The 26,647-nt window shown below is 35.6% G+C and overlaps 2 protein-coding genes and 2 long non-coding RNA genes across 4 annotated transcripts; all 4 read left to right on the forward strand.

The window, feature by feature from the left end:
• The first annotated feature begins 724 nt into the window (after positions 1-724).
• On the forward strand, positions 725-1,232 carry LOC140167265 (uncharacterized). Its single transcript, XR_011861018.1, has 3 exons — positions 725-794; positions 915-968; positions 1,164-1,232. It is a non-coding gene; the product is annotated as an uncharacterized lncRNA (long non-coding RNA).
• A 781-nt stretch (positions 1,233-2,013) lies between these two features.
• Positions 2,014-21,534, forward strand: LOC140163542 (uncharacterized). The gene is made up of 9 exons (XM_072186859.1): positions 2,014-2,104; positions 7,093-7,161; positions 7,459-7,527; positions 7,721-7,789; positions 8,571-8,639; positions 20,108-20,176; positions 20,343-20,411; positions 20,917-20,985; positions 21,386-21,534. The coding sequence occupies exons 1-9, from the start codon at positions 2,014-2,016 to the stop codon at positions 21,532-21,534; spliced, it is 723 nt and encodes a 240-aa protein (XP_072042960.1).
• On the forward strand, positions 8,817-19,868 carry LOC140168605 (uncharacterized). Its single transcript, XM_072192008.1, has 18 exons — positions 8,817-8,820; positions 8,931-8,999; positions 9,691-9,759; positions 10,368-10,436; positions 11,452-11,520; positions 12,395-12,463; positions 14,327-14,395; positions 14,525-14,593; positions 15,124-15,192; positions 15,689-15,757; positions 16,012-16,080; positions 16,196-16,264; positions 16,387-16,440; positions 16,664-16,732; positions 17,339-17,407; positions 18,754-18,822; positions 18,946-19,014; positions 19,765-19,868. Exons 1-18 carry the CDS (start codon positions 8,817-8,819, stop codon positions 19,866-19,868), a joined length of 1,197 nt encoding a protein of 398 aa, XP_072048109.1.
• A 1,084-nt stretch (positions 21,535-22,618) lies between the features above and the next one.
• LOC140167271 (uncharacterized) lies at positions 22,619-25,901 on the forward strand. Its single transcript, XR_011861019.1, has 3 exons — positions 22,619-22,688; positions 23,554-23,622; positions 25,843-25,901. It is a non-coding gene; the product is annotated as an uncharacterized lncRNA (long non-coding RNA).
• Positions 25,902-26,647: the final 746 nt, after the last annotated feature.

Genomic DNA, 26,647 nt, shown 5'->3' on the forward strand with positions numbered 1-26,647 from the left:
TCGAAGGTAAAATGTTGGACTCGACATTATTTTGAAATTTGTTAGAATTCTTTTGAAAATGAAAACCTAATCATGCTAATTAAAGCCATTATCTGGACTACTTTTACACTATTATTGCTTTTAGAATAGTTTAAACAGTAAAAGTACGGGTGTCCAACAATGGGATTTTTGGTTAAAAATGAGTACATTTTGAAAAAAACCTACCCATTTGAACGGCACGTTAGTAACAAACCCATAGTAAGAAGATAGTAATGATGGTGATGTCGGCAATTCCTGTTGTAATACATGTATATCGTTATAATTAATGTTCATTTCCCAACCTGATCGTATGACAGATTTTAAAACGGACTGTAGTAACATATTTCTGCATCATTACGTAAAATACTACAGCGGAAAGCTTGGATGCTTTGTCTAATGAGAATGAATTGACTATGATTAAACAATACACTAAATGTATAACTTAGAAACCGATGAGCCATGGATAAAAGCCTTTTTTCTTCATTTTACTATTATGTGTATTCTTATGCATTTAGATAATTGTCCGGAAATATCAAACCCAGACCAAAGCGATGTTGATGGTGATACTGTGGGAGATGATTGCGGTAAGATAATAAAACATAAAGGTAGCATACGATTGATGTCTTTAGATGTTGCAAAAGTAATAACAATTTATTTTATATTATGCAATAGCGGTATTTGATTTAACCTTATTACATTTTATGCAGATAATTGCCCAAATACTGCCAATACCAACCAAGAAGATAGCGATAATAATGGCATCGGCAATTTATGTGGTAAGATAATTACATATTTTAATTGTTTCAATTCACCATCATTAACCATGTTTACCGGAAATTGCTTTGTGTGTATGAGCGTAATATTTCAATTTGCTATTACTCTGTGCATTTTTATAGATTCATGTAATGATGGCACAGACACAGATACTGACACCGTCCCAGATTCTTGTGGTGAGTGAATTCAAGTTCATTATTTTTATACGATTTCTTAAAGAGTGTTCCAATTATTATCTTTGACTTACCATCGTGCTGAACGTATTACAGAGTAAGCTATAGAATATTCAAAATGGTTCGTCGAAAATTAGCATCATCCAGTTAGATGTGCGATAATCACAACTATGCATGTGAATTGTTGATTCTATACAGATAATTGCCCAGATGATTCGAATGCTGAGCAGGTGGATAGTGATAATGATGGCATTGGTGATGCATGTGGTGAGCGAATGCATGAACTATCAAATGAACATTCTGATAATTTATAAATAATTTATCTGCATTAACACTTTATGGACATGTTTAACAAAGAACCTACAGATAAGGTGTCGAAACAACGTCCCTAATCTTGTATTTCACATCTTCCTGCTAATAGTAAAGTCAAACTATGAAATGACACACCACTAAAATGGCCGCTTATACAGGGTGAAATTTCATTAAACTGGTATAAAAACTCTGATGTACAGCTCTTGAGTTATAGGCAAAAAGGTCGAAGGTAAAATGTTGGACTCGACATTATTTTGAAATTTGTTAGAATTCTTTTGAAAATGAAAACCTAATCATGCTAATTAAAGCCATTATCTGGACTACTTTTACACTATTATTGCTTTTAGAATAGTTTAAACAATAAAAGTACGGGTGTCCAACAATGGGATTTTTGGTTAAAAATGAGTACATTTTGAAAAAAACCTACCCATTTGAACGGCACGTTAGTAACAAACCCATAGTAAGAAGATAGTAATGATGGTGATGTCGGCAATTCCTGTTGTAATACATGTATATCGTTATAATTAATGTTCATTTCCCAACCTGATCGTATATGACAGATTTTAAAACGGACTGTAGTAACATATTTCTGCATCATTACGTAAAATACTACAGCGGAAAGCTTGGATGCTTTGTCTAATGAGAATGAATTGACTATGATTAAACAATACACTAAATGTATAACTTAGAAACCGATGAGCCATGGATAAAAGCCTTTTTTCTTCATTTTACTATTATGTGTATTCTTATGCATTTAGATAATTGTCCGGAAATATCAAACCCAGACCAAAGCGATGTTGATGGTGATACTGTGGGAGATGATTGCGGTAATATAATAAAACATAAAGGCAGCATGCGATTGATGTCTTGAATTGTCTCCAGATGTTGCAAAAGATATAAAATGTATTTTTACTTTACAATACCAGTATTTGATTTAACCTTATTACATTTCATGCAGAAAATTGCCCAAGTTGTGCCAATACAAACCAGTTCATTAAGGGATCTAAAATGAGCGTTTATTGCGTTTCGACAGTATTTTTTGTGGGACATGAGACCACCTCAGACCTATCGAATTGCATTCTGAATACGAAGCATGTCTTTCTGATATAAAATAATTTTCATTTTTTGAAAATCACAATATAATACAAATTTTATGACAAATTATAAAAATTTGATATTTTCAAATTTTTGATATATAACAGTCCTCGAAGTAAATCATATAAATCTAATGATATATTCTTAAAGTGTATGTAGCACGGAGGAAAAGCCGACGGTTAATTGAAAATTTTGACCTTTCATATTGAAGATATGGATTTTTTTCCCAAAAAGACCTAATTTTTTTGGGTGTTTTGGGAAAAAATCCATATCTTCAATACGAAAGGTCAAAATTTTCAATTGATCGTCGGCTTTTCATCCCACCTACATACACTTCAAGTATAAATCATCAGATTTATAAAGTTTACTTCAAGTATACTGTTAAATATCAAAAATATCAATTTTCAATGATTTGCCATAAAATGTGTATTAAATTGCGAATTTCAAAAAGCAAAATTATTTGATATCAGAATGACATTCTTCGTATTCAGAATGCAATTCGATATGTCTGATGTGCTCTAATGTCCCAAAATAAATACTGTCCAAACGTTCATACCCCAGCCCTTAAGTTCATTATTATTTTATTTTATAAATACGGTTTCTTAAAGATTGTTCCAATTATTATCTTTGACTTACCATCGTGCTGAATATATTACAGAGTAAGATATAGAATATCAAATAAAGGTTCGTCGAAAATGCGATAATCACAACTACGCATTAAATTTGAAACCTTTAATGTGAATTGTTGACTGAGGAAGTGGATGATGATAATGATGGCATTGCTGATGCATGTGGTGAGCAAATGCACGAACTATCAAATGCAACATTCTTAAAATGTATTTATTTATTTATAATTTATCTGCGCACTTTATGGACATGTTTAACAAAGAACCTACAAATAAGCTCCCTATAATCTTGTATTTCACGCCCGGATTTCACATCTTCCTGCTAATAGCCAAGTCAAAGTATGAAATGACCCACCACTTAAATGGTCGCTTATCAGTCCGGTCCGACTGCTTGCCCAGGAAACACTGCCTGACTCTGAGACTAGTATACCCGAACTAGTCTCAGACCGGACTAGACAGCATGTGGCCTGCGCAGGCAACATAGGCCTTCGTAACTCTTCCGAATTTGGCAGACTAAGCCTTAAATAAATTGTTCACTTTAAGGCATTTAAGATCTTTAAGATCGGGGGAAATTTTACTTCTACACACATGAGCTACATCTAATTGAACGATTTTTTACTGAGCGTTTAAATTCACATGGAGGGAAATAATTTTTCTAACGGTCTTTTGACAATTTAATTTAAATATGCAAATTACCTTTATTTCAATTAAATGTGATGAAAAAAATACTACTGATTGTATATCTATTGATAATATTATATTTTACTTCTTTATTCCAAAGCAAGAAATAATGGTCTATTAAAGGATACTCTATTTGAAATAGAGTGTTGCATTGTGGCCAGGCAGTCGGACCGGACTGCTTATACAGGGGCGAAATTTCAAAGTTGGTCAAACTAGTATTAAAGAAAACTCCGATGTACAGCTCTTGAGTTATAGGCAAAAATGTCGAAGGTAAAATGTTGACTCGACAATAATTGAATAATGCTCCAATTTTAATTAAGTTGGCTGTGCACTCTCAGACATCAGACATGCATGTAGTAAAAGTGCCATAACTTAATTATTCACGCAAGACATATAAAGTATGCATCTTTTAAAAGGCAAGACATCAAGGAATCTAAATACATGTATAAATACAGATTTGGTGTACAACAACATTATGGAGAAAATGATAAAAACGTGATTTTTGGCACTTTTTTGGGGACATCATAACAAAACAACACTCTTTCCAAAATTATTAGTCTTATATTATGCTTATTCTGGACACCACAGTCCAGAAAGTTTTTCAATTTGGTTGATATTGGCCTTATTCTTTGAGATATTAACCATATAAGGCAACATGATTATGCTTTTACGATGAGCACAATTGCTTACCTATAGATGCTGTATTGATTGAGTTATTGTGTACCTAAATCGTAATTTCAATAAGAAAGTGAACATGGAAATAATCGACCTTGAAGTTAAAAGTGGTCACATTTTGCACTTTGATCGAAGCTCACAAGAGAACGCGAAAACTCTCGGACTAAAGAACTCGGAAAACCCACATTTTATCAGCTAAAATGGAACCATTCAACCTTTAATTACAATAATTATATGCATGATATAAGCTGCATTTCTTTTAGCTGCTGTATAAGTTATTTGCAGCACTAACAAACCACGTAGAATTATACGTATTTTACGCCCCGTTCCGGAATTCCATGTGAAAAATCCGATGTGCATGCTTGCGCGTACCATCACGTCCATAGGAAAAACCATCCTAAGGGCTGTGACACAGCAGCCAATAGGCTTACGTGTGGACAAACTTAATTTTGACCCTTTGACTTAAAACTGGCGCCACATTCGTTTTTTCGTTCATTGTTTTTGCCAAATACTCTTAGAAAGATGGGCTTTAAGAATTTGCAACAATAATTTGAAACAAACTTTTAAACACTGAGATATTAATTTTTGAAATTGGGTAAAGATGTTTTTGGACCACCATGTAGTATGCATTACGAAACTTGAACTATTTATTTTTTTACCTAGCTGGGGGGTTTTCAACCCCCGAGCTAGGTACTGTTTTACTATCGGATCTTTCTTCTCTTTCTTTACCTAGCTGGGGGTTTTCAACCCCCCGAGCTAGGTACTGTTTTGCTACCCGATCTTTCTTCTTTCCTTCTTCTTCTTCTTTCTGGCAATAAATTTCAAAATGCTTCTCCTCCTACATGTTACACCCTACAATTACGTCACTTGCACATATGTATCGGCTATATCCAGTACCCATAGGGTCTAAACAGAATTGGGGTCAAAGGTCATTAAGGGGCATTTCTGGTATTTAACCAAATACCTTCAAGATGCTTCTTCTGTCACATATTATATAGTACAATGATGTCATTTGCATATATGCATCGGCTATACCACACGCCTATAACTTGCATACAGAATTGGGGTCAAAGGTCATTAAGGGGGTAAAATCTTACAATTGCATTATCTGGACATCTGTAAGTGGTATGGGGCTCAAACTCGGTGAGAACAAATCTCATGGCCGGGGGAACATGTTGCAGGGGTCAGGTCAAAGGTCATGCAGAGGTCAAATTTAAAAAATGCATTTCCTGGAGATCTTTAAGGGGTACAGGGCTCAAACTTAGTGACAACAAACTTAATGATCAGGGGAATATGTTGGAACACTTTGCAGAGGTCAGGTCAAAGGTTATCTGGGGTCAAATCTTATAATTGTATTTTCTGGATATATGTAAGAGGTATGGGGCTCAAACTCAGTGACATCAAATCTCGTGACCAGGGGAACATTTTGCAGAGGTCAGATCAAAGGTCATGCAGAGGTCAAATCTTAGAAATGTATTTTCTGGACATCTGTAAGGGGTACGGGGCTCAAACTCAGTGACAACAAACTTGATGACCAGGGGAACATTTTACAGGAGTCAGGTGAAAGGTCATCTGGGGTCAAATCTTAAAATTGCATTTTCTGGACATCTGTAAGGAGTACGGGACTCAAACTCAGCGACAACAAACCTCATGACCAGGGGAACATTTTGCGGGGGTCAGATACCTCCACAACACCAACACACCCAGCTAGGTTTGTGGTCTATGACCACCATTTGCCACTAGTTCTTTCTTTCTTTCTTCTTCTTTCTGGCAATAAATTTCAAAATGCTTCTACTCCTACATGTTACACCCTACAATTACGTAACTTGCACATATGTATTGGCTATATCCAGTGCCCATAGTGTCTAAACAGAATTGGGGGCAAAAGGTCATTAAAGGGCATTTCCGGTATTTAACCAAATATCTTCAAAATGCATCTTCTGCCACATATTATATAGTACATTGAAGTCATTTGCATATATGCATCGGCTATACCACACGCCTATAACTTGCATACAGAATTGGGGTCAAAGGTCATTAAGGGGTAAAATCTTACAATTGCATTATCTGGACATCTGTAAGGGTATGGGGCTCAAACTCGGTGACAACAAATCTCATGACCAGGGGAACAATTTGCACGGGTCAGGTCAAAGGTCATGCAGAGGTCAAATTTTAGAAATGAATTTCCTGGACATCTGTAAGGGGTATGGGCTCAGACTTGGTGACAACAAACTTAATGATCAGGGGAACATTTTGGAACACTTTGCAGGGGCCAGGTCAAAGGTTATCTGGGGTCAAATCTTCTAATTTCATTTTTGGGATATCTGTAAGGGGTATGGGGTTCAAACTCTGTGACAACAAATCTCATGACCAGGGGAACATTTTGCAGGGGTCAGGTCAAAGGTCATGCAGAGGTCAAATCTTAGAAATGTACATCTGTAAGGGATACGGGGCTCAAACTTGGTGACAACAAACTTAATGACCGGGGGACATTTTTGGAACATTTTGCAGGGGTCAGGTCAAAGGTCATCTGGGGTCAAATCTTAAAATTGCATTTTCTGGCTGGACATCTGTAAGGAATGTGGGACTCAAACTCGGTAACAACAAACCTTATGACCAGGGGAACATTTTTGGAACATTTTGCAGGGGTCAGATACCTCCACAACCCCAACACGCCCCAGCTAGGTTTGTGGTCTATGACCACCATTTGCCACTAGTGGTACTTGTTTTATAATCAGATAACTGCCCAGACATAGGTAACGAAAATCAAGACGACGATGATGATGATGGTGTAGGAAATGTATGTGGTAAGTATGGTTCAAAGCATCAACAACGACATCGAGGAAATATGCAATACTTATATATTTAGTGTGTGTATATGTTAGCAATGTTAGTTTGCTTCAGCCCTTGAGTTACGATTACGTGAAGGGTATGTGTATTTAATACAATGGGATTTGGAGGTAATTTGACTTTATAATATATCTAGTTACCTTGTCAACCCATGCATAATATTTAGGGGCAGGACCTGGTGCAGAATGTATAGTAGTTTGATTGGTTTTTGACATGAACTGATGCATATAATTTTCATAAACATTTATTTGCAGACAATTGTCCAGGAACTTCAAACCCAATGCAAGAAGATGGCGATGGTGATAACATCGGCGATGTTTGCGGTAATACAAATTTAAACGTTTCAATTGGATCCAAAATTTTAGTGGAAAATATTGGACATCTCTGTATGCATTACGAAATTTGAACTAATTTGTTTGTTATTTCTTTATAATCAGATAATTGCCCAGGCATAAGTAATGAAGATTACTGAAGAAACTTGAACTATTTATTTTTTTTTTTTTTTTTTATAATCAGATAACTGCCCAGACATAGGTAACGAAAATCAAGACGACGATGATGATGATGGTGTAGGAAATGTATGTGGTAAGTATGGTTCAATAAAGCATCAACAACGACAACGAGGAAATATACAGCATTATATACCTCATATATAGCTTCATGTCATCTGATTGGTTAAAAGTGCAGTCATTGAATTATTTATGCCCTCCTTTTTAAGAATTACGTAAAAACTGAACTATTCCCCGGACAATAGTCTTTTAAAAAGACTATTCCCCGGGCATAGTCTTCTAAAAAGACTATTCCCCGGGCATAGTCTTTTAAAAAGACTATTCCCCGGGCATAGTCATTTTCACATCATCTGTGTGCGTCCCGATCAAACTCTACATAGCAATCAATATTTGTATACTAGATTATTGTAACTTTTATTTACTTTTTATATGTAGACCATTTATGTAAATTTAAACGGCTTGAGCAATTTAAAAAATTCTCTATTTAGATATCTATTATGTCAATAGTAACAGCAACAGTAGGATTTATAATAAATTTACATATCATTAAATTATATTGATTAAATGAATGATGGTTCAAACAACTGATTCCAAGCACACCTTATTATAAAAACAAAACAAAAAAGAAAAGAAAGTCCTCACACAATCGAATTCGAATTGCCATAACATGATACATAAATCAAAATCTGTACATGTTATAACAATTTGATACGACCGTATCAATCGAATTGCCATAACATGATCAGGTTTAGATTCATGACGGGTTTCATAAGTGAGGACTTTCTTTTTGATCGTGCTTAGTTTTCATGTGCACTAACTATATTCTATACTGTATTTTACTTTTCACGAACACTAAGACAACTGCATACCTGTTCCCAATGGAAATCAAGAAGATAGCGATAGCGATGGTGTTGGAGATGCGTGCGGTAAGACACAGACATTCGTGGTAAATAAGAATTGACGGGTGCCGTATACAGATCCTTGAATATTATTGTTGGGACAGTTTTTTTAAACAAACCATTAAAGTGTTTCGGAAAATATTGAATTTAAAGGTAATTGCTGATATTTTTTTAAGGAATTCAAAACTGAAGATTTACAATTACATGTGTAATACAGGGTTGCAATAATTCATGAATTGTTTGCAGTAAAACCTTTATGATATTGATGTCATGTGCTAGTTAATTTCATATAATTATGACTTTTTCAATTAACAATAGACAACTGTGAAACTACTGCTAACGTAAATCAAGTAGACGGTGACGGTGATGAGATTGGAGATGCTTGTGGTAAGTGTTTTAATCATCAGCAATTCGATATATTTATCTGCATTTCAATTTTCAGTACTATAAATTGAATACCTGAGTGGAAGAAGGGCCCAACTCCAATTTTTTACGAAAATGAGTTAGACCCAGCATTTTATTGCCAGCAGATTGTGCTTCCTTGTGTGTGAAAGATGAGTCCAAATCCACCCTCCAAATAGTTTTCCAAGTACGCTTAATCATGGTTTTCATGGAAGAAGGGCCCAACTCCATGGAGTTGGGCCCTTCTTCCACAAATATTTGGTTAAAGAGGAATCCATGATATCTGCTTTTCACTACAATGCTAACATATTACATGCTTCTACTTGTGCAATTAATGGATAATTATCGAATTTCTGTACTATTTATAACTCATCTGCTTACGGAACTGGCACTTGCAGTATATTAGTGGAAGAAGGGCCCAACTCCAGCTCCTATTAAGACCTGTACCGTTGCCACGGAAACATATATAATTTTGAATGTATGTAATATTGTATGTTCATGTATTTAAGGTCCCTGAAGATGAAAACATTCTGCCTATAAAACTTTTCCAAATATTAAGTTTTTTCTTAATATCTCAAAAACAGTTTTGATGGAGTTGGGCCCTTCTTCCACTCAGGTATTCAATTGTTTTTTTCGAGGGAACATTTAAAAAAATATTTTTGCAATCATTCTGTAGATAACTGCATAGATATATACAATCCGCTTCAAGAGGATAATGATGAAGATAATGTAGGGGATGCCTGTGGTAAGTTCTCGCTGGTCTAAGTCCAGATGTAGCGTTTCTTAATTATAAATATATCGTTGAAAACATTGATGTATTCATACGATTATAATAATCTGTTTATAATCTACTCATTAATTGTTGAATGCCGCAGTCAATAATCCTTTTGGAAGGTTGTGGTTGTTTTGTGTCAAATTGATTAGATGTCGTGCTATTTATAACATTGCTGCATTTATAATATTCCGCCAATACTGAAAAGTTATTGACAACAAAAATCAGCATGTCATCTTTCTTTTGTGACCAATGTCTAGTGTGACGTCATTTTCGGCCATCTTGTGGTTAAATTAAAATAATTACCATCAAATACAAAATAAATCAAGTGATAACCTAGGGACGAGTACACAGATTTGCACACATGACAATAAAGGGAAATACAACTGTATTGATTTAACCACAAGATGACGAAAAGCTGACGGCCTCTACAGCTCAAAGGAAGTCGCTGTCCGTTTATTGTAGTCAGTTCGCACGTGTTGGTAGTATACTTTTTAAATGTGAAAGGTGCCCTTTGTCTGTCAAATTATGTTGACTTTATTCAATGGTTATAGTACCCATCAAATGATTTCAACTTACAGATAACTGTGAAACGATTGCCAACGGAGACCAAACCGATGGTGATGAAGATGGTATCGGAGATGCTTGCGGTAAGATACACGAACAAAGGATTTAAAAAAATGATTTTGTGGGAATAGTGCAATGCCATCGTAAACTTTTGACGAATATATTCAGAAACTCACAATTTTATGTTTATGTTAATTACGTGCTCAAGGTGAATAATTCTTCTTTAATCAATAAAATAATATATCGTAAGGGTAGTTTAGTTAATTTTGTTTTAATTTGTGTTGAGTGCAAAACTATCGTAAGTGGCACTTATGATGGTCTTGTACTTAACAAAAATGCCTGTTCAGTACAACATCAACGTGAATGCAGCACTTACGATGGTCTTGTACTGAACAAATGCTGAGCGTTTAGTCCAAAACCATTGTAAGTGGCACTTATGATGGTCTTGCACTCAACAACAAAAATGAGTGGTTAGTTCAAGATCACCATAAGTGCAGCACTTCCGTTGTTCTTGCACTGAAAAAAAGTACCTGAAAGCCCCCCTCCCCCCAAAAAAGGATATGCACTTAACATCTAAATAGTTATTTATTTATAACTCTTTTGCTTGTAATCATGAACTTTATTTGCAGCAATCATGGTAATTATGATATCTTAATATTCCAATCAAACCATACAATCTTTGGTAAATGAACGGCTTCGTACAACGGAAAAATATTGCTCCTGCAAACCATGCAATATGGACTGACGATGGTCTTGCACTCTGCCCATGATTTGGAACTACAGAAAATGCACAAGGGTCCTGGTTGGATAAGAAATATAGAAGTTTGTAAAAGAAAACTTCTTTAGAGAAATGCTACTGAGAACCGTACAAGAATCTATCATGCAAAACCAAAACTGACATCATCAGAATAAAATGGTGTCATCAGTTTTCGAAAAGATGTTCTTCTTGCTTGGAATATGCCACCGCTGACAAGGAGGCCTTCAATTCGCTCTTTACAGTCTCTTAAACTCGCGGTTATTTGCAATACATGTAAATGGTATGTTTACTTCATCTAACATTTATCATGTTCTTATGTTTCTTTATAATTTTGAATACAGATAATTGTCCAATTCTTTCTAACCCAAATCAAGAAGATGACGATAATGATGATATCGGGAATGTATGTGGTAAGGAAAGTAGTATTGTACTACGTATACAATATTTATGTATCTAGTTTCACCACCGTTTAACAGAACATTCATATTGTTGATAAGATAATGTGTACACGATATGGAGCATTTTAAAAGGGTAAAGGACATTTTGGTACACCCTGTATTATATACGCGACTGCCTATACTAGTTTCACTGCCGTTTATCTGTGGGAGCTGGCCTAATATAATAGATAGGGTGTCCGACTAGTAAACAGAGGTTTGTGGGTTTGAGTCTTGCTTTTTTAGTTGGGTTGTGCGACGGCCGATATTTATAAGTTAAAAGTTGTCTAGTTTAATTGTAACACTTTGGGTTGGCTACATACACAAAGCGTTTCAACGTTTTAATACGTTTTGAAGGAAATGTTTTAAAAATGTTAATGTAAAATATTTATCCAAACATTTTTGGAAAATATTTTTTCAACACTTAAACACAGTATGTTATGTTTTTCAAAAATATTTTCAAATGTTATTAAAACGTCTATTTTAAAAGTTGTGAAATGTTATTAACGCTTTTTATTTACCCTTTATATAACCCGACCATTCGCGAATGTTTTGTCTTTGCTGGGTGTTCATTCTTTCCTATATTACATTCAGTTACCTTTTATACCGAGTAATCGTTCCCCACTGTCTTTGAAAGCCATATCATTTGAGTGTTCAAAAATAAAATGTCTTCAATTTTTTTTTCATGGCTTACAAGTACAGTGGAACCAAATTAGAGAGGCTGTTTTTAAAAAGACATAATTCCAGAAAGCACATTGTTTGAGTACACGACAAAAAGACATTCAGGATAAAATTTTAATGTAGTTACATTGAAACTCTTTAGTTTACTTTATTTTGCTCTAACCTACAGATAATTGTGAAACGATTTCCAATCCGAGTCAAGATGATTCTGATAATGATTTTGTTGGAGATGAATGTGGTAAGTTATTATTAGTGAGGCAGTTGGCCAGTAGCAGCCAGGGCATGTGCCCCCAATTGAAAAATTGTGGAAAATCCTATTAAATATTGCCCAAAATGGTCAGTGCTTCCTCAGCCAGGCCTGGATCCCCTAATCGATTGACTCACGCTATGCCAGCCACTCAATTCTTGTCTTTCGCCAAATATCTTTCAAACGTTGCTTTTTGCAAAAATGAAGTAGTACGGAGTTGCGACTTGCACACATGCAGTGAACTTAGCTGGTACGCATTAGTTATTTTTTGGGATCAAACGTCATTTAAGGGTCACTTCTAGTCAGCCACCAACTAATTTAAGATGCTCAGTCACCAAATACGTTGATGCTACTTCTGGCTCAAATTGAGACTTGCGACTTGCACATGTGCATTGACCCTAGCTGGTGCACAAAGGTGAAACTCCAATTAGGGGTCAAACGGCACTTAGGGATCATTTCCGGTCAAAAGCTAGGCTATGTTCTATAAATGATGTCTAAAAAAACAGCTGCTTTCAAATAATGGAAAGAAACGTGAGGTTAGTGTAAATATAGCATATACTAGGTCAATCACTGTGGTTGAAGAACAAGCCAGGTGGGTGAGAGTTCATAAGAGCAATGCCGGAACCTAGGGTCACAGGATCATGAGGATGTGAGCAGAAATGATGGATGGCGGATACCTTCAAAAGACACCTAAGATAATACGCCTAACCTGGTTTTTAAACGTCAAAGATTACATCAGGTTAGGCGTGTTATCTTAGGCCAGACTTGTAGTATTGGGACCCGTCACGAGTACGGGTACGGGTCCCAAGCCATGAGTACGGGAACGGGTACGGGTCCCAGACCATGGGTACGGGTACGGGTCCCAGGCCATGGGTACGGGTACGGGTCCCAAGCCATGAGTACGGGTACGGGTACGGTTCCGAAGCCAAAATAAGGTGTGAGTACGGGTACGGGTACGGAGCCATGGGTACGGGTACGGGTACGGAAACTAGGACCCGAGTACGGGTACGGGTACGGGTACGGGTACTACAAGTCTGTCTTAGGCGTCTTTTGACTTAAGTCTACCGTGAAATTCTTAAAAGAATTTCGCGGTAGACTTAAGTCGATGTATCACAGAGCCAGAAATCACAAACAGCCAATCATCTTAAGCGTATTTAATTACCGGCCAATTAAATTATGAGACGTTTACGCGCCCAAGATTTCTTGGACTTCTAATATTCACCGCAACCTATAATAGTGGTCAACGGTGTTCACAGCAGTTGACCCGTTTCCGGAAAATTATTTCCATGGAAGTTTCTAATAAAATTATGATTTGGGTTTATTTGAGAAGAATTGTGTAGTTATGATCTAAGCTACCAGATGCATCATTCATTTCCTGACTATGATATCTAGTTGTGGAAAAAGATTACTTTAAAGTTTTGGCGGGACTATTTCCTGCCAAAAATTTCAACGAAAAAAGGCGCCATATAGTCCTTTAAAGACCACACTCATCATGATTGAACTAAATAAAGGCATATTTTAAAATATAATAATATACAATCGTGCAAGGGTACAAATATATTTTAAAGTTCCTGATTGAAGTAAAACAAGAGTATAATGAATATGACAAATGACTGGGATTACTTGATAACCATAGATGGTTAATAATTGTGGAATAATTGTGAGCCCGGTGTTCCAAAATTGATTGCCCCCCTCTGGGTGTGCCAAAATGTTTTTCTCCGGGTACCTCGCTTGTGGAACAGTGTCAAGCAAGTCGGATTGGTTTGTCTCTTATATTGCTACCTATTTCGTCTGATCTTGATTACTAATCAAACGTTCTGAAAAAGGACTTTACTTTTTTTACCCAATTTGCAGATAATTGTCCGTTTGTTTTGAATTCAAATCAAGAAAATAGTGATAGTGATGATATGGGGGATGCTTGCGGTAAGTTCACAACAATTTCCTTTTCCATAATGTCGTCATAGGTTCGTGACAAGTTCCGTGAATTAATTTGTTTCATTATACTTTTATGTTTTTAAAGAAATGACATGGTTTTAATTTTTGAAATTGTAGATAACTGTGATTTGACTCCCAACCCAACCCAGGACGATGGCGATAATGATGACATCGGAGATGATTGTGGTACGATTGATTTCGTTATAAATTAATGTGGTTAAAGCCCTCAAGTTTGCTCGAATTTCTACTTTTTGCATGATTGTAATGACCACTGATGTATTTTAGTACACCACTGATATTCTGATATTGATGATTTAAAAAGAATACCATGTACGGCTTTATACACCGTGTTCACCCAGCGAGTGAAACTGTGTATCATTGACGTATAAAATGCGTGTGTATATCGCTATTCGTCTTAGGTGTTATTAATGCGTCTCATGCGTGAAGCTCAATAACAATCGGCGAGCTAATGCACGCATTGACGATAATTATTATAGGCGCGGGAATGAAATAGCAATTTTCTTTGTTTATACCTCATTTGTTTGGCTCGAAATTTGAAGGGAACTAAATGTGATCAATGAAAACTAACATTTTATGGGAAACAAATAAGAATCTATTCAAAATGTGATCAACTTTACTTCCCATAACGTGAATTATAAAACTCTAACGCTTTGAACTGTTTATCAATACTTTATTGATGATATTTTAAATGATAGATAATTGCGGACTTGTTTCCAATCTAAATCAAGAAGATGGCGATGAAGATGGCGTCGGAGATGCCTGTGGTAAGTCCAATACTATTAATAACAGTGACGGGGCTGGGGGGGGGGGGGGGCAAGGGGACATTTGGCCCCAATATTTTTCGTGCCCCCCTACATTTCCCCCACTTATGAGGCAAACCCCCCAAATTACGTAAATTTCCACTTTTTACGGCGATTTTGCGCAAAATTAGTCGATTTCCCCTAGAATTCACTTTGCCCCCCCATGCGCCCGAAAAAAATCCGGTGCCGACACTGCTTAAGAAGCTCGTCATAGTATAGCATTACAAATTATGACGTTCTTGTGGGGTTTTAAGGGTGCAGACGACAGCTAGCCCGGATCGTAGATGAGGAGCCATTTAGGTCTTCGTGCGTTGTCGGTCTTGGGCCCCTAAGCTCCTGACATACAGGGGTGAATATCCTCTTTGTCGGTGCATGTACCGTTGTCAGTGAGGAAATAGGACAAATTCTTAGGAAGCGGACTTTTCATTCTGATATCGTTATGCTTTTGTTGCTTGTGCAGATAATTGCCCATTAGTTGCAAACCCATCGCAAGAAGATGACGATAACGATAATGTTGGCAATTCCTGTGGTAAGATATCTTTATAAATATCGTTTCTCAATCTGGTCGTATAGATTTTAAAACGGACTGTAGTTACGTATTTCTGCACCCTCACCGGAATACAACAGCTGAACGCTGAAAGTGTTGAGGTAAAATTAATTGACTGTTATGAACTAAAATGTACACTGAATTTAACTTTTTTTGGATTTTAAACCGATGAGTCCTGGAACGAAAACTTGTTAATACTGTTAATTAATGTGTATATTCTCATGCGTTATATTCAGACAATTGTCCAGTAATACCAAACCCAAACCAAAGCGATGCTGATGATGATACTGTGGGCGATGATTGCGGTAAGATAATAAAACATGAAGTTGACATACGATTGATGTCTTCAGATGTTTAAAATTTTTTTATAAGGTTTATATAATAGCGGTATTTGATTTAATCTTATTACTTTTTATGCAGATAATTGCCCAAATACTGCCAATACCAACCAAGAAGATAACGATGATGATGACATTGGCAATTTATGTGGTAAGATAATTACATATTCTAATTGTTTTAATTCACCATCATTGACCATGTTCACAATGAAATTACTTTGTGTGTATGAGCGTAATATTTCAATTTGCTGTCACTCGGTGCATTTTTAATAGATTCATGTAATGATGGCACAGACACAGACACTGACACCGTCCCAGATTCTTGTGGTGAGTGAATTTAAGTTCATTATCATTTTATTTAATTAAGAAAATGTCTTAAAGTGTGTTCCATTATTATTATCAATGAACGTTTTACAGAGTAAGCTATAGAATATCCAATAAAGGTTTGTCTAAAATTAATCATTGTCCTCATTCAGTTAGATGTGCGATACTCTCAACTATGCATTATTATATCTGACTCCCTTTAATGTGAATTGTTGATTCTATACAGATAATTGCCCAGATGATTCGAATGCTGAGCAAGTGGATAATGATGATGATGGCATTGGTGATGCATGTGGTAAGCAAATGCACGAATTATCATAATGCAACATTCTAAGGATTTATTTTCTTAAAAATGGTTAAAATGTCAAAAAGAGGTGACGCATCATATAATAAGAAAAAGACATTGGCCGCGTAGAGTTGCTTTCTAAAAGTATCTGCATATACACTTTATAGACATGTTAACAAAGCACCTACATATCAGCTGACATTATTATGTACTTAATCTTGTATTTCATGTCTTCCTGTTAATAGTAAAGTCAAACTGTACACGGTTGGTTAATCTGGTATAAAAACGTTGATGTAACAGTTCATGAGCTATAGGCAAAAAGGTTTCAGATGGTTTCGTTTGCAAAAATAAATTAAAATAAGAACATTTTTGACCTATTTTGAAATGTCACCCTGCATACGCGGCCATTTTGGATTGATGCCAAGTAGCTACTAGCTGTTCTTAAAATTTACTAGACTTTTGAAATGTTTTTTGTGAGCTTTTGCGAGATGGATGCACGTGAAATGGATTCTATTGCAATCAGTGGTGGGTTAATCCAGGTTTTCCGTAAATTTATAATTTTATAAATTTATAAATATAACACAAATGTCCATATATCGTATTTTTGATTACCAGATAACTGTCCAAATACCCATAATTCGAATCAAGAAGATACCGATGAAGATACGGTAGGCAATCTATGCGGTAAGTTTCCTTTTTCTTGAGAACAACTACGGTACGGCAAGTGTGATCATGTAGCTTGTTTTAAAATTACACACACACACTAAACATAGTTGTATTGCAACATCTCTTAAATAGAGGGTTTCTGTTAAAAATAAGTAAACACTCGATCGGCTTCTATCAATTCTACATTACGTAATATATGCCAAGATTCGTTCCATGAAACAGTTAATACTAGTCTAGTCACACTCACAAGGCTAAGTGTTGTTCAATTTGGTGGTAAAATATTTAGGTTACAAGAGCTTAAAATGGTAGAGTCCAAGAAATTGTATAATGCAGAGAGGGCGAGGCTTTTGATTCATCATGTTCATAGAATATCAGTCTGTTTCAGTCCCGCAATCTTTGGAATACTTCTTCTGTCTTCTTTCCCTGTGGGTGTCATCTGATCACCACTTCTGTGCAACTGTTTCCCGTCCTGGACACCTTATTACCCAGGGTAAATAAACTCACTGACTCCAGTACTGAAGCCTTCCGGGTATTCTTTGTACCAAAAAACCTCACCCTCTCGGCGTTAGGCGATTTCTTGCACTTCCGCCATTTAACCCTAACAGGACGGTATACTACAAAATACTACTTGATATATGCGCTGTTCGTGCATGCATCCCACGTGGTGTGATGACGCAATCGCCCTAAGTGATATATAGGCACGGTTTCACTGGCCAGCGAAGGCATGCGAGGGGTCGCGGGTTCGAATCCCACCCAGAGCAAACAACTTCTTTCCTTCTTTTCTCTCTTTATTCCTTCCTTTTTTCCCTTCCCGTCGCCAAAAAGCCCTTAGGCGGTTAGGGTGAGGTTACCACTATCGAAACTCAATATAGGCTTCCTTAACCCTAACAGGACGGTATACTACAAAATACTACTTGATATATGCGCTGTTCGTGCATGCATCCCACGTGGTGTAACTTGAGTATGTTGCCACCAATTGAACATCTTTTTGCCCTGTGATGCTGTGACTAAGCTAGTACTAAATGTTTCATGAAACCGGAATCTTGACATAATTTCATAATGTACATTAGAAGATGTATGTTGCAATACGTATATATTTATTGTGTGTATATGTTACAATATTAGTTTGCTTCAGCCCCTGAGTTACGATTACGTGAAGGGTATGTGTATTTAATACAATGGGATTTGGAGGTAATTTGACTATATACTATATCTAGTTACCTTGTCAACCCATGCATAATATGTAGGGCAGGACCTGGTGCAGAATGTGGTTCCACTGTACTTGTAAGCCAATGCAGAATAGTAGTTTGATTGGTGTCTGACATGAACTGATGCATATGTTTTGCATAAACATTTATTTGCAGACAATTGTCCAGGAACTTCAAACCCAATGCAAGAAGATGGCGATGGTGATAACATCGGCGATGTTTGCGGTAATACAAATTTAAATGTTTCAATTGGATCCAAAATTTTAGTGGAAAATATTTGAGATCTTGGACATCTCTGTATGCATTACGAAACTTGAACTAATTTGTTTGTTATTTCTTTATAATCAGATAATTGCCCAGGCATAAGTAATGAAGATCAAAACGATGATGATGATGATGGTGTAGGAAATGTATGTGGTAAGTATGGTTCAATATTAAGCATCAACAACGACAACGAGGAAATAAACATCACTAGATTATTGTGACTTTATTTTGTGTAGATTTAAACGGCTTGAGCAATTTAACAAAATTCATATTATCTCAAGAGCAACAGCAACAATAGGGTTATAATAAATACATATTTTTGTCAATAAATTGTATTGTCAATAAAAAATGATGATGATGGTGTAGGAAATGTATGTGGTAAGTATGGTTCAATATTAAGCATCAACAACGACAACGAGGAAATAAACATCACTAGATTATTGTGACTTTATTTTGTGTAGATTTAAACGGCTTGAGCAATTTAACAAAATTCATATTATCTCAAGAGCAACAGCAACAATAGGGTTATAATAAATACATATTTTTGTCAATAAATTGTATTGTCAATAAAAGACGGTACAAACAACTGATTGCAATCACATCTTATTGATAATAAATATAACCAAAAAGTCCTCACTTATCATGCTTATATAAATCGTCATAAATCAAAACATGATCATGTTACGACAATGTGATACGACTTTCAATCGAACTGCCATAACATGTTTACCTCAGGTTTACAAGATCTGTGCCTTAACCACTTGGCCACGGGTACTTTAGGTGTTTGTAAGTTTAGATTGATGACGGGTTTCATAAAAGGACTTTTCTTTTTTTTGATTGTGTTTAGTTTTCATGTGCACTATAATTATTCTATACTATATTTTACTTTTCGTGAACACTTAGACAACTGCATATCTGTTTCCAATGAAAATCAAGAAGATAGCGATAGCGATGGTGTTGGATATGCGTGCGGTAAGACACAAACTTTCGTGGTATATAAAAATTGACTGACGCCTTTTACAGATCCTTGAATATTATTGTAGGTTAAAACAAATCATTACAGTATGTGGGAAAATATACAATTTAGAGGTAATTGCTGATAGCTTTTCAAAGAAATATTCAAAATTGAAGAATTACAAAGCGTAATACATGACTGCAACTCAGTGTTTACAGTAAGTATTATACGATGTTGATGTTATTTGCTTGTTGATATCATACTTGACTTTCTCCTTAAAATTAACAATAGATAATTGTGGAACTACTGCTAACGTAAACCAAGCAGACGGCGACGGTGATGAAATTAGCGATGCTTGTGGTAAGCTTAAAGACCGATTCAGAGATCTAGTGAAAGTGTTGAAAATGGTTTATAAATCACCTAAAAGTGAAGGATAAGTCGTTAAAATTGTCATTAGGTATTTATGAAATGAAACATATTTTGGAGTAAATATCTTTTTGTAATTATCTTTGCATGTATTCCGTAGATAACTGCCCAGATATATATAATCCGCTTCAAGAGGATAATGATGAGGATAATGTAGGGGATGCCTGTGGTAAGTTTTCGCTGGTCTAAATCCGGATTTAGTGTTTCTAATTTATAAGTATATCGTTGAAAACAGTTCATGTATTCATGCAATTATAATGATTGGTAATGCAGTCAATAATCTCTTTTGAAAGTTCTTGTGGTTGTTTTGTATCGAATTGAATCGGTGTCATGCTATTTATAACATTGCTGCAAAGGGTTCCGCAAATAAATTGTAACTGAAAAGTTACTGCCCATAAAATTCAAAATGCCAACTTTAATTTTGGACCAATAGCTCAACGGAAGTCGCTGTCTGTTTATCGCAGTCACTTTACACATGTTGGCAGTAAACGTTTTGCAGACTTTCAAACGTACGGTGTAATTAATTAGCGTTTTTTACCACGTACATTTTGGTGGTTTTTTAAAATACTTTTTAGGTAGAGATTAGGCCAAGGAGTGATAAGTGTTGTTTGTCTGTCAAATTATGTTGACTTTATTCAATGGCTATAGTACCCATCAAATGTTTTAACTTACAGATAACTGTGAAACGATTGCCAACGGAGACCAAACCGATGGTGACGCTGATGGCATCGGAGATGCTTGCGGTAAGATAAGGAATAAAATCCCTTGCAATATTCATTTTACTGGCCACGATTGACGAAGGGTAAAAGAATAAAAATTCCTTTAAAAAAGGAATGGGGCGCCCAATGGAGCTTTCATGTAATGTGCTAAAAAGGGATTAAAAAAATTGATTTGGAACTACAGACAAAGTCCAAGTTTCTTTAGAGAAATAGTACTGGGAACCGTATAAGAATCTATTATGTAAAGCCAAAACTGACATCATCAGAATAAGTTATGGCATTTAGTAGTATGCCATAGCTGACAAGGAAGCCTTCAATTTGCTTTTCATTTTTGTCTTTAAATCTCAGTTATTTTCAATTAAAAGTATGTTTTCTTCAGCGCACATTATCATGTTCTTATGTTTCTTTATAATTGTAAATACAGATAATTGTCCAATTCTTTCTAACCCAAATCAAGAAGATGACGATAATGATGATATCGGGAATATATGTGGTAAGGAAAGTAGTATTGCACTACGTGTTTTACCTCCTGTACCTGTGTTCTTACGTAATATCGGTTTTTGTAACACATAGGTTGTTTGTGGCGAATAGTTGTAGAACTCGTATGGTTTGCCATAACGATCCACTTGCCGTGCTATGATATTTTGCTTGCTTTAATAGTGTTTTTTGTTTTTGCACATCGTTTTCATGTTTTTAAAGCTTGTTGTTCTTAAACAGCTCTTCGAGATACTTGTTTTAAACGTATTAAAATAGTATGTGTGTATTACAATGTACAGGGTGTCCCAAAGATATCTTCACTATTTTGAGCCATCATATCTCTCACAAGTATTAAATAGGCCTACATATTTGAAGAGAGTATACTTGTACAATTATTCTGATATCAAACTTTACATCATTTTTGTTTTCATTGAAAGCATTAATACCATTTCCAAACCACCCAAATATCTTGTATACATTCCGTTTATTTGCAGCTCAGGTGATCTTTTTAAGCCACGGATATCAACTTTTAAACATTCAAGTCAGGAATGTTTGCTGGGGATTGTTTATCAACGTAGAGCATTTGATTTTGGACTTCCGTAGATTAAATTCGGTCACTATAAAGACCTCTCAAAACAAGCAAATACCAGATGAAGTTTCAGCTAAATGACCATGATGTTATTCAAAACTGTTTCGGGTTTCATGTCGGACCCTTATCTTGTAATACAATTCAAAGTTTAAGTACTGCAAATTACCACGTTCGCCGTCGCAAATAAGAAAAGAGACTTATAAGTAGAAAAATTGTTCCCGTCTGGGAATCGAACCCAGGACCTCAGGTTAACAAGATTTGTGCCTTAACCACTGCATTTGGCCACGGGTACTTGTAGTTTATTTGTTATATGATATTTTTTGTGACTGAGTTAAATATGTTTGAAAGCCATAGTTAAATATGTTTCAAAGCCATATCATTTATCACAAGCAAAGTTTGGGGGCGTTTAAAGATAATTGTTCTTCATTTTCTCTGCAATGACTTGTCAGTACAGTGAAACCAAATTAGAGAGGCTGTTTTAAAGACGTTATTGGAGAAACCACATTGTTTGACAAAAAGACATTCAGGATAAAATTTTAATGTAGTCACATTGAAACTCTTTAGTTTTACTTTATTTCGCTCTAACCTACAGATAATTGTGAAACGATTTCCAATCCGAGTCAAGATGATTCAGATAATGATTTAGTTGGAGATGAATGTGGTAAGTTATTATTAGTGAGGCAGTTGGCCAGTAGCCATGGCACATGCCCCTAATTAAAAATTGTGAAAAATCCCATTAAATATTGCCCAAAATGTCCAATGCCTCCTTAATCGAAATGTCTTGCGCTACGTCATATTGATCATTGGGCGTTAATCGGGGAAGGGATTAGGGGGCAGGGATTAGAGGGTTGTGCATGGTAGAAATGTTTTAAGATGGGGGATACAATATCAAATGCCCCCTCATATTTTTACAATTTTAATCATACACTCTTATTCCCGAAGTTACACTGAAAAGGTTTAAAAAATAATCTTTAAACCGGGTTGTTTAATGCTCTAAAACGTAATGGCATTTAAATTACGTGGTTTAAAATTACTTGTGGGCCGATGACTCTGTCAACGACCACAAAGTGTTGAATAATATCTGCTTCAAAATTTTAAAGTTAAAATTAAAGCTCACATTTTAAGTTAAAATATCGATTCGGCGCCCTTCCGTCACGAAAGCGCGACGTGTGGCACCTATCATATACACCGAACTTAAATTTTACAAAATAATATGTGTCCCCCCACCCACATTTCAAAATGGATTGACACCCTTGGTATTGATGAATTATCTTAAATACAGGTTGTATCAAAATAGTGTAGGATAGCACCCATCCATGCCGAGAAGTTGTACTTCATCATTAACATTTTAAAAATATAACATTTTCGAACAGTATGTATAATGGAATTGCACGCAAAAGTCATTTTTGGTGATACTGGATTAGATTTTCTTAGCGTACAGTATATCTTAAAACTTTGAATAAAGTTTAGTAATAAGCTTATTCAAAGTGATCGAATGATTTTTATTCTTGATTCTGTGTACACAGACAACTGCCCAGAGGTTGTAAACACAAACCAAGGCGACAGTGATAGTGATGGTAAAGGAAATGCTTGCGGTAAGTTAAGATCTTCCGCGACTCAGAAAAGCGGTTAGAAAAATACACATAGTGTCCAATCAGGGAAGTGCCACTAGTGTCCCTGGTCCAATTGCTCTTGCGTACTACCATGACTACGCGCAGTGCTTTCGAGAGCGTAGAATCAATTCATTTCCATTGGAGGTGGATGCATCTATATTTGCTGCATTTTCTGACATTTTTAGAGAAAATGTTGTTATGAAAATTCCAAAATTGCGAAATATTTTCTTTTGTATGAAATGGATTAAAACTGTGTATTACTTGTTGCTCTAGAATTTATAATACGTTTAAAAATCGATATGAACGTACCATTGGTCTGGAGAAGAGGCGTTTCTGTAGACTATAAATCAACATGACCTTCACCCAGCGAGGATCAGCCAAATACGAAAAGTTTCTTGTTTAGCGCAACTACCATATTCTATTCATGTATTTTTTTACCGTATGCTTATAATCATTTGATATTATTATTGTTCCAAAGTGCAATACAAATTATGGTAAAAGCTCTTTCCAATACAAAGTGTGTATTATGGAATGCTATTTCGAAAGATATTCGTCAAGTCAACTCATATATGCAATTCAAAATGAAACTCAAAGAAGACCTGTGTGATGTGCCCTGAGTAATTTAATTTGATTATCTTTGGTTACAATTAAAATCTATTTTATGAGACATTTTAGGGATTCCCCGTTCTTGCAGCAACTTGATCAAAACAAATTGAATCATTTCTAATTTTGGATCATATGGGAATACCCCTAGAGATTGTAAAGTAAAGATGACATCATATATGGGATTCCCCTCAGGAAGTGATGTAATGGGATTTCCCCTCAGGAAGTGATGTAATGAGAAAGGTTAATGTTATAATTAAGGCTTGGGAATTTCCAAGTTCTCATCATGTGTATTAATACTTGGGATTTCCCAGGGCCTGATATATAAGAAAAGGTAAACATATTTCTTCACAGTTGATAGTGTTGATCTGGGCTAGCTAGCTAAAATGCTTACAGTCCAATTCCTTCAAAGAAAGGAAATTGCAAACCAGAAATATTTTATGTAGTCAAAGTACTACTATTTGCCAGTGTTGTCGGAGAAGATCTAGAATGCGTCAAAGAACGTACTTCTTCCAAGAAAGGAAATATATTCTTCTGTCAATTTGCTGAAGTCTGGTATTTTGATTCAACGCAATTGTCAAAATAAGTGGGGACAACTGCATCGCAGTCCTGCTTTCTGAAGATATTGTGTGAAAGGTGGAAATGGCACCAAGTTTGGAGAAAGCAGCGCAAGGAGTTGAGTTTGGAGCAAGCAGCGCAAGGAGTTAAGTTTGGAGGAGAAAGCAACGCAAGGAGAAAGCAACGCCATTTTTGTGTGAGGATTTCATACGCAAGGATATTCATAAACTCAAGTGTTCACTGGACTTCGCTGATTTTCGCAGGACAAGTGAATAAGGATAGAACATTGTCCAGAACAGTCGTCCAGAACATTGCAAGAACTTTATGATCACCAAGAAGAAGAATGCTGGCTAAGTACAAAATAGATAAAGAGTGATTATATTTGATTATTGTGTATGTGCATTTGTTGTCATATATTGTACCAATGATAACGTGCTTTCAATTAAAGACTTAAGATTTTGTTAGCTTAATCAAACAGTGTATTTATGTTGTGCATTCGTGTGAGTTCGGGTAAAAGGTGATTTTGGCCTTGAGTCAAGTACGACTCGTAACACCTGAAACTGTATTAAATGCTACTGATTTTAAAGCTCATCAATGTCAAATGTTTTTAAATACTTCGTGTTTCTCTTTTAATTACTCATTATAATAACTTTGGTTTTTGTTCAATTTAGTACAACTTATTTTACCAGTTGAATGATTTTCTCGAACACTTATGGTTTTAATGCTGTATAATATTTATATAATGCATTTTAATGCTGTATGATATTTATGTAAGCTCAATTTTTATATGGTTTTATAATATATGATCTACGTGTATTTTAATGCTTCTATATGTTTGTCTACTGAAAATCAACATTGTAATAATTGTTGAGTATGTTTAAATATGGTTAATAAATAAATAAATATAAATTAACTCGGATCAGGCAAATAGAGATGATGACGATTTTGGAGATGTTTGCGGTAAGATTTATAATGTAGAGGTAGTCGCCAATCAGGTTTAGTTGTTTAACACTATATTCTTACATGTTTTCTTGCATGCAGACAACTGCCCTGATATATCGAACACAGACCAGACAAATGGAGATACTGATGATTTTGGGGACGTTTGTGGTAAATCTTGTTTTCATACAATTTTAGTTATTAATTGTTTTGTGTTGTGAAGCCTTCTTTTTCAGTAATAACACATATTATTGAAATGTACTTTAAAAAAAAAATACATTTTGGTTTGCAATTGGCATCCCTTTTGAAAATATTCTTTTATTTTCTTTTCAAAAGAGATGCCAATTGTCAACCCAAATGTTGTTTTGTTAAATAAAATTCCTTTAAAAGGAATGGGGCGCCCAATAGGAGCTTTGATGTGATGTGCTGAAATCCCACTTTGGAGGTGACACGTATGTAGGGCTGCAGAGGAGGCTTAAAGCCGTTCCTACAATGCACTATGATTGGGAAATTTGATCAATATAACCTAATTTTAAAGGCAAAGTCCCAATTGCCACACACACACAAAATGGTAATTTTAAAACTGCAGCCAACGAGCTAATAGTTGAGACTTATAACTTATATTTGAATTTCTTACAGGAAACATTCATATTGTCCCACTGCATTAATTTTATTCATAAGTCTCAATGTTTTGAATGTTAAATAAAAGGATGAAAACACCAGATCTTTGCACACATGTGTACAAAAGCCAGACATGCCAAGGTCAGAAACCCCATTGGGTTATGGGAATGCCTTTAAACATCCTCTATTCACCATCGCTGTCACCCAAAGACCCCATGACCAGCATATGCTCTGTCACACAAATATCCCATATTTTTCCTTTAGATATGTCACTCAAAGACCTAGA

Source organism: Amphiura filiformis, chromosome 1 (assembly GCF_039555335.1).
Source record: "Amphiura filiformis chromosome 1, Afil_fr2py, whole genome shotgun sequence".
Lineage (NCBI taxonomy): Eukaryota > Metazoa > Echinodermata > Ophiuroidea > Amphilepidida > Amphiuridae > Amphiura > Amphiura filiformis.

Coding starts and splice junctions, on each gene's coding strand:
- LOC140163542 (XM_072186859.1), top strand. CDS start 2,014: ATGTGTATTCTTATGCATTTAGATAATTGTCCGGAAATATCAAACCCA. Junction 7,528..7,720: donor TAACATCGGCGATGTTTGCG/GTAATACAAATT, acceptor TTTTATAATCAG/ATAACTGCCCAGACATAGGT. Junction 20,177..20,342: donor TGAAATTAGCGATGCTTGTG/GTAAGCTTAAAG, acceptor TGTATTCCGTAG/ATAACTGCCCAGATATATAT.
- LOC140168605 (XM_072192008.1), top strand. Junction 9,000..9,690: donor TGAGATTGGAGATGCTTGTG/GTAAGTGTTTTA, acceptor ATCATTCTGTAG/ATAACTGCATAGATATATAC. Junction 16,733..17,338: donor TGGCATTGGTGATGCATGTG/GTAAGCAAATGC, acceptor TTTGATTACCAG/ATAACTGTCCAAATACCCAT.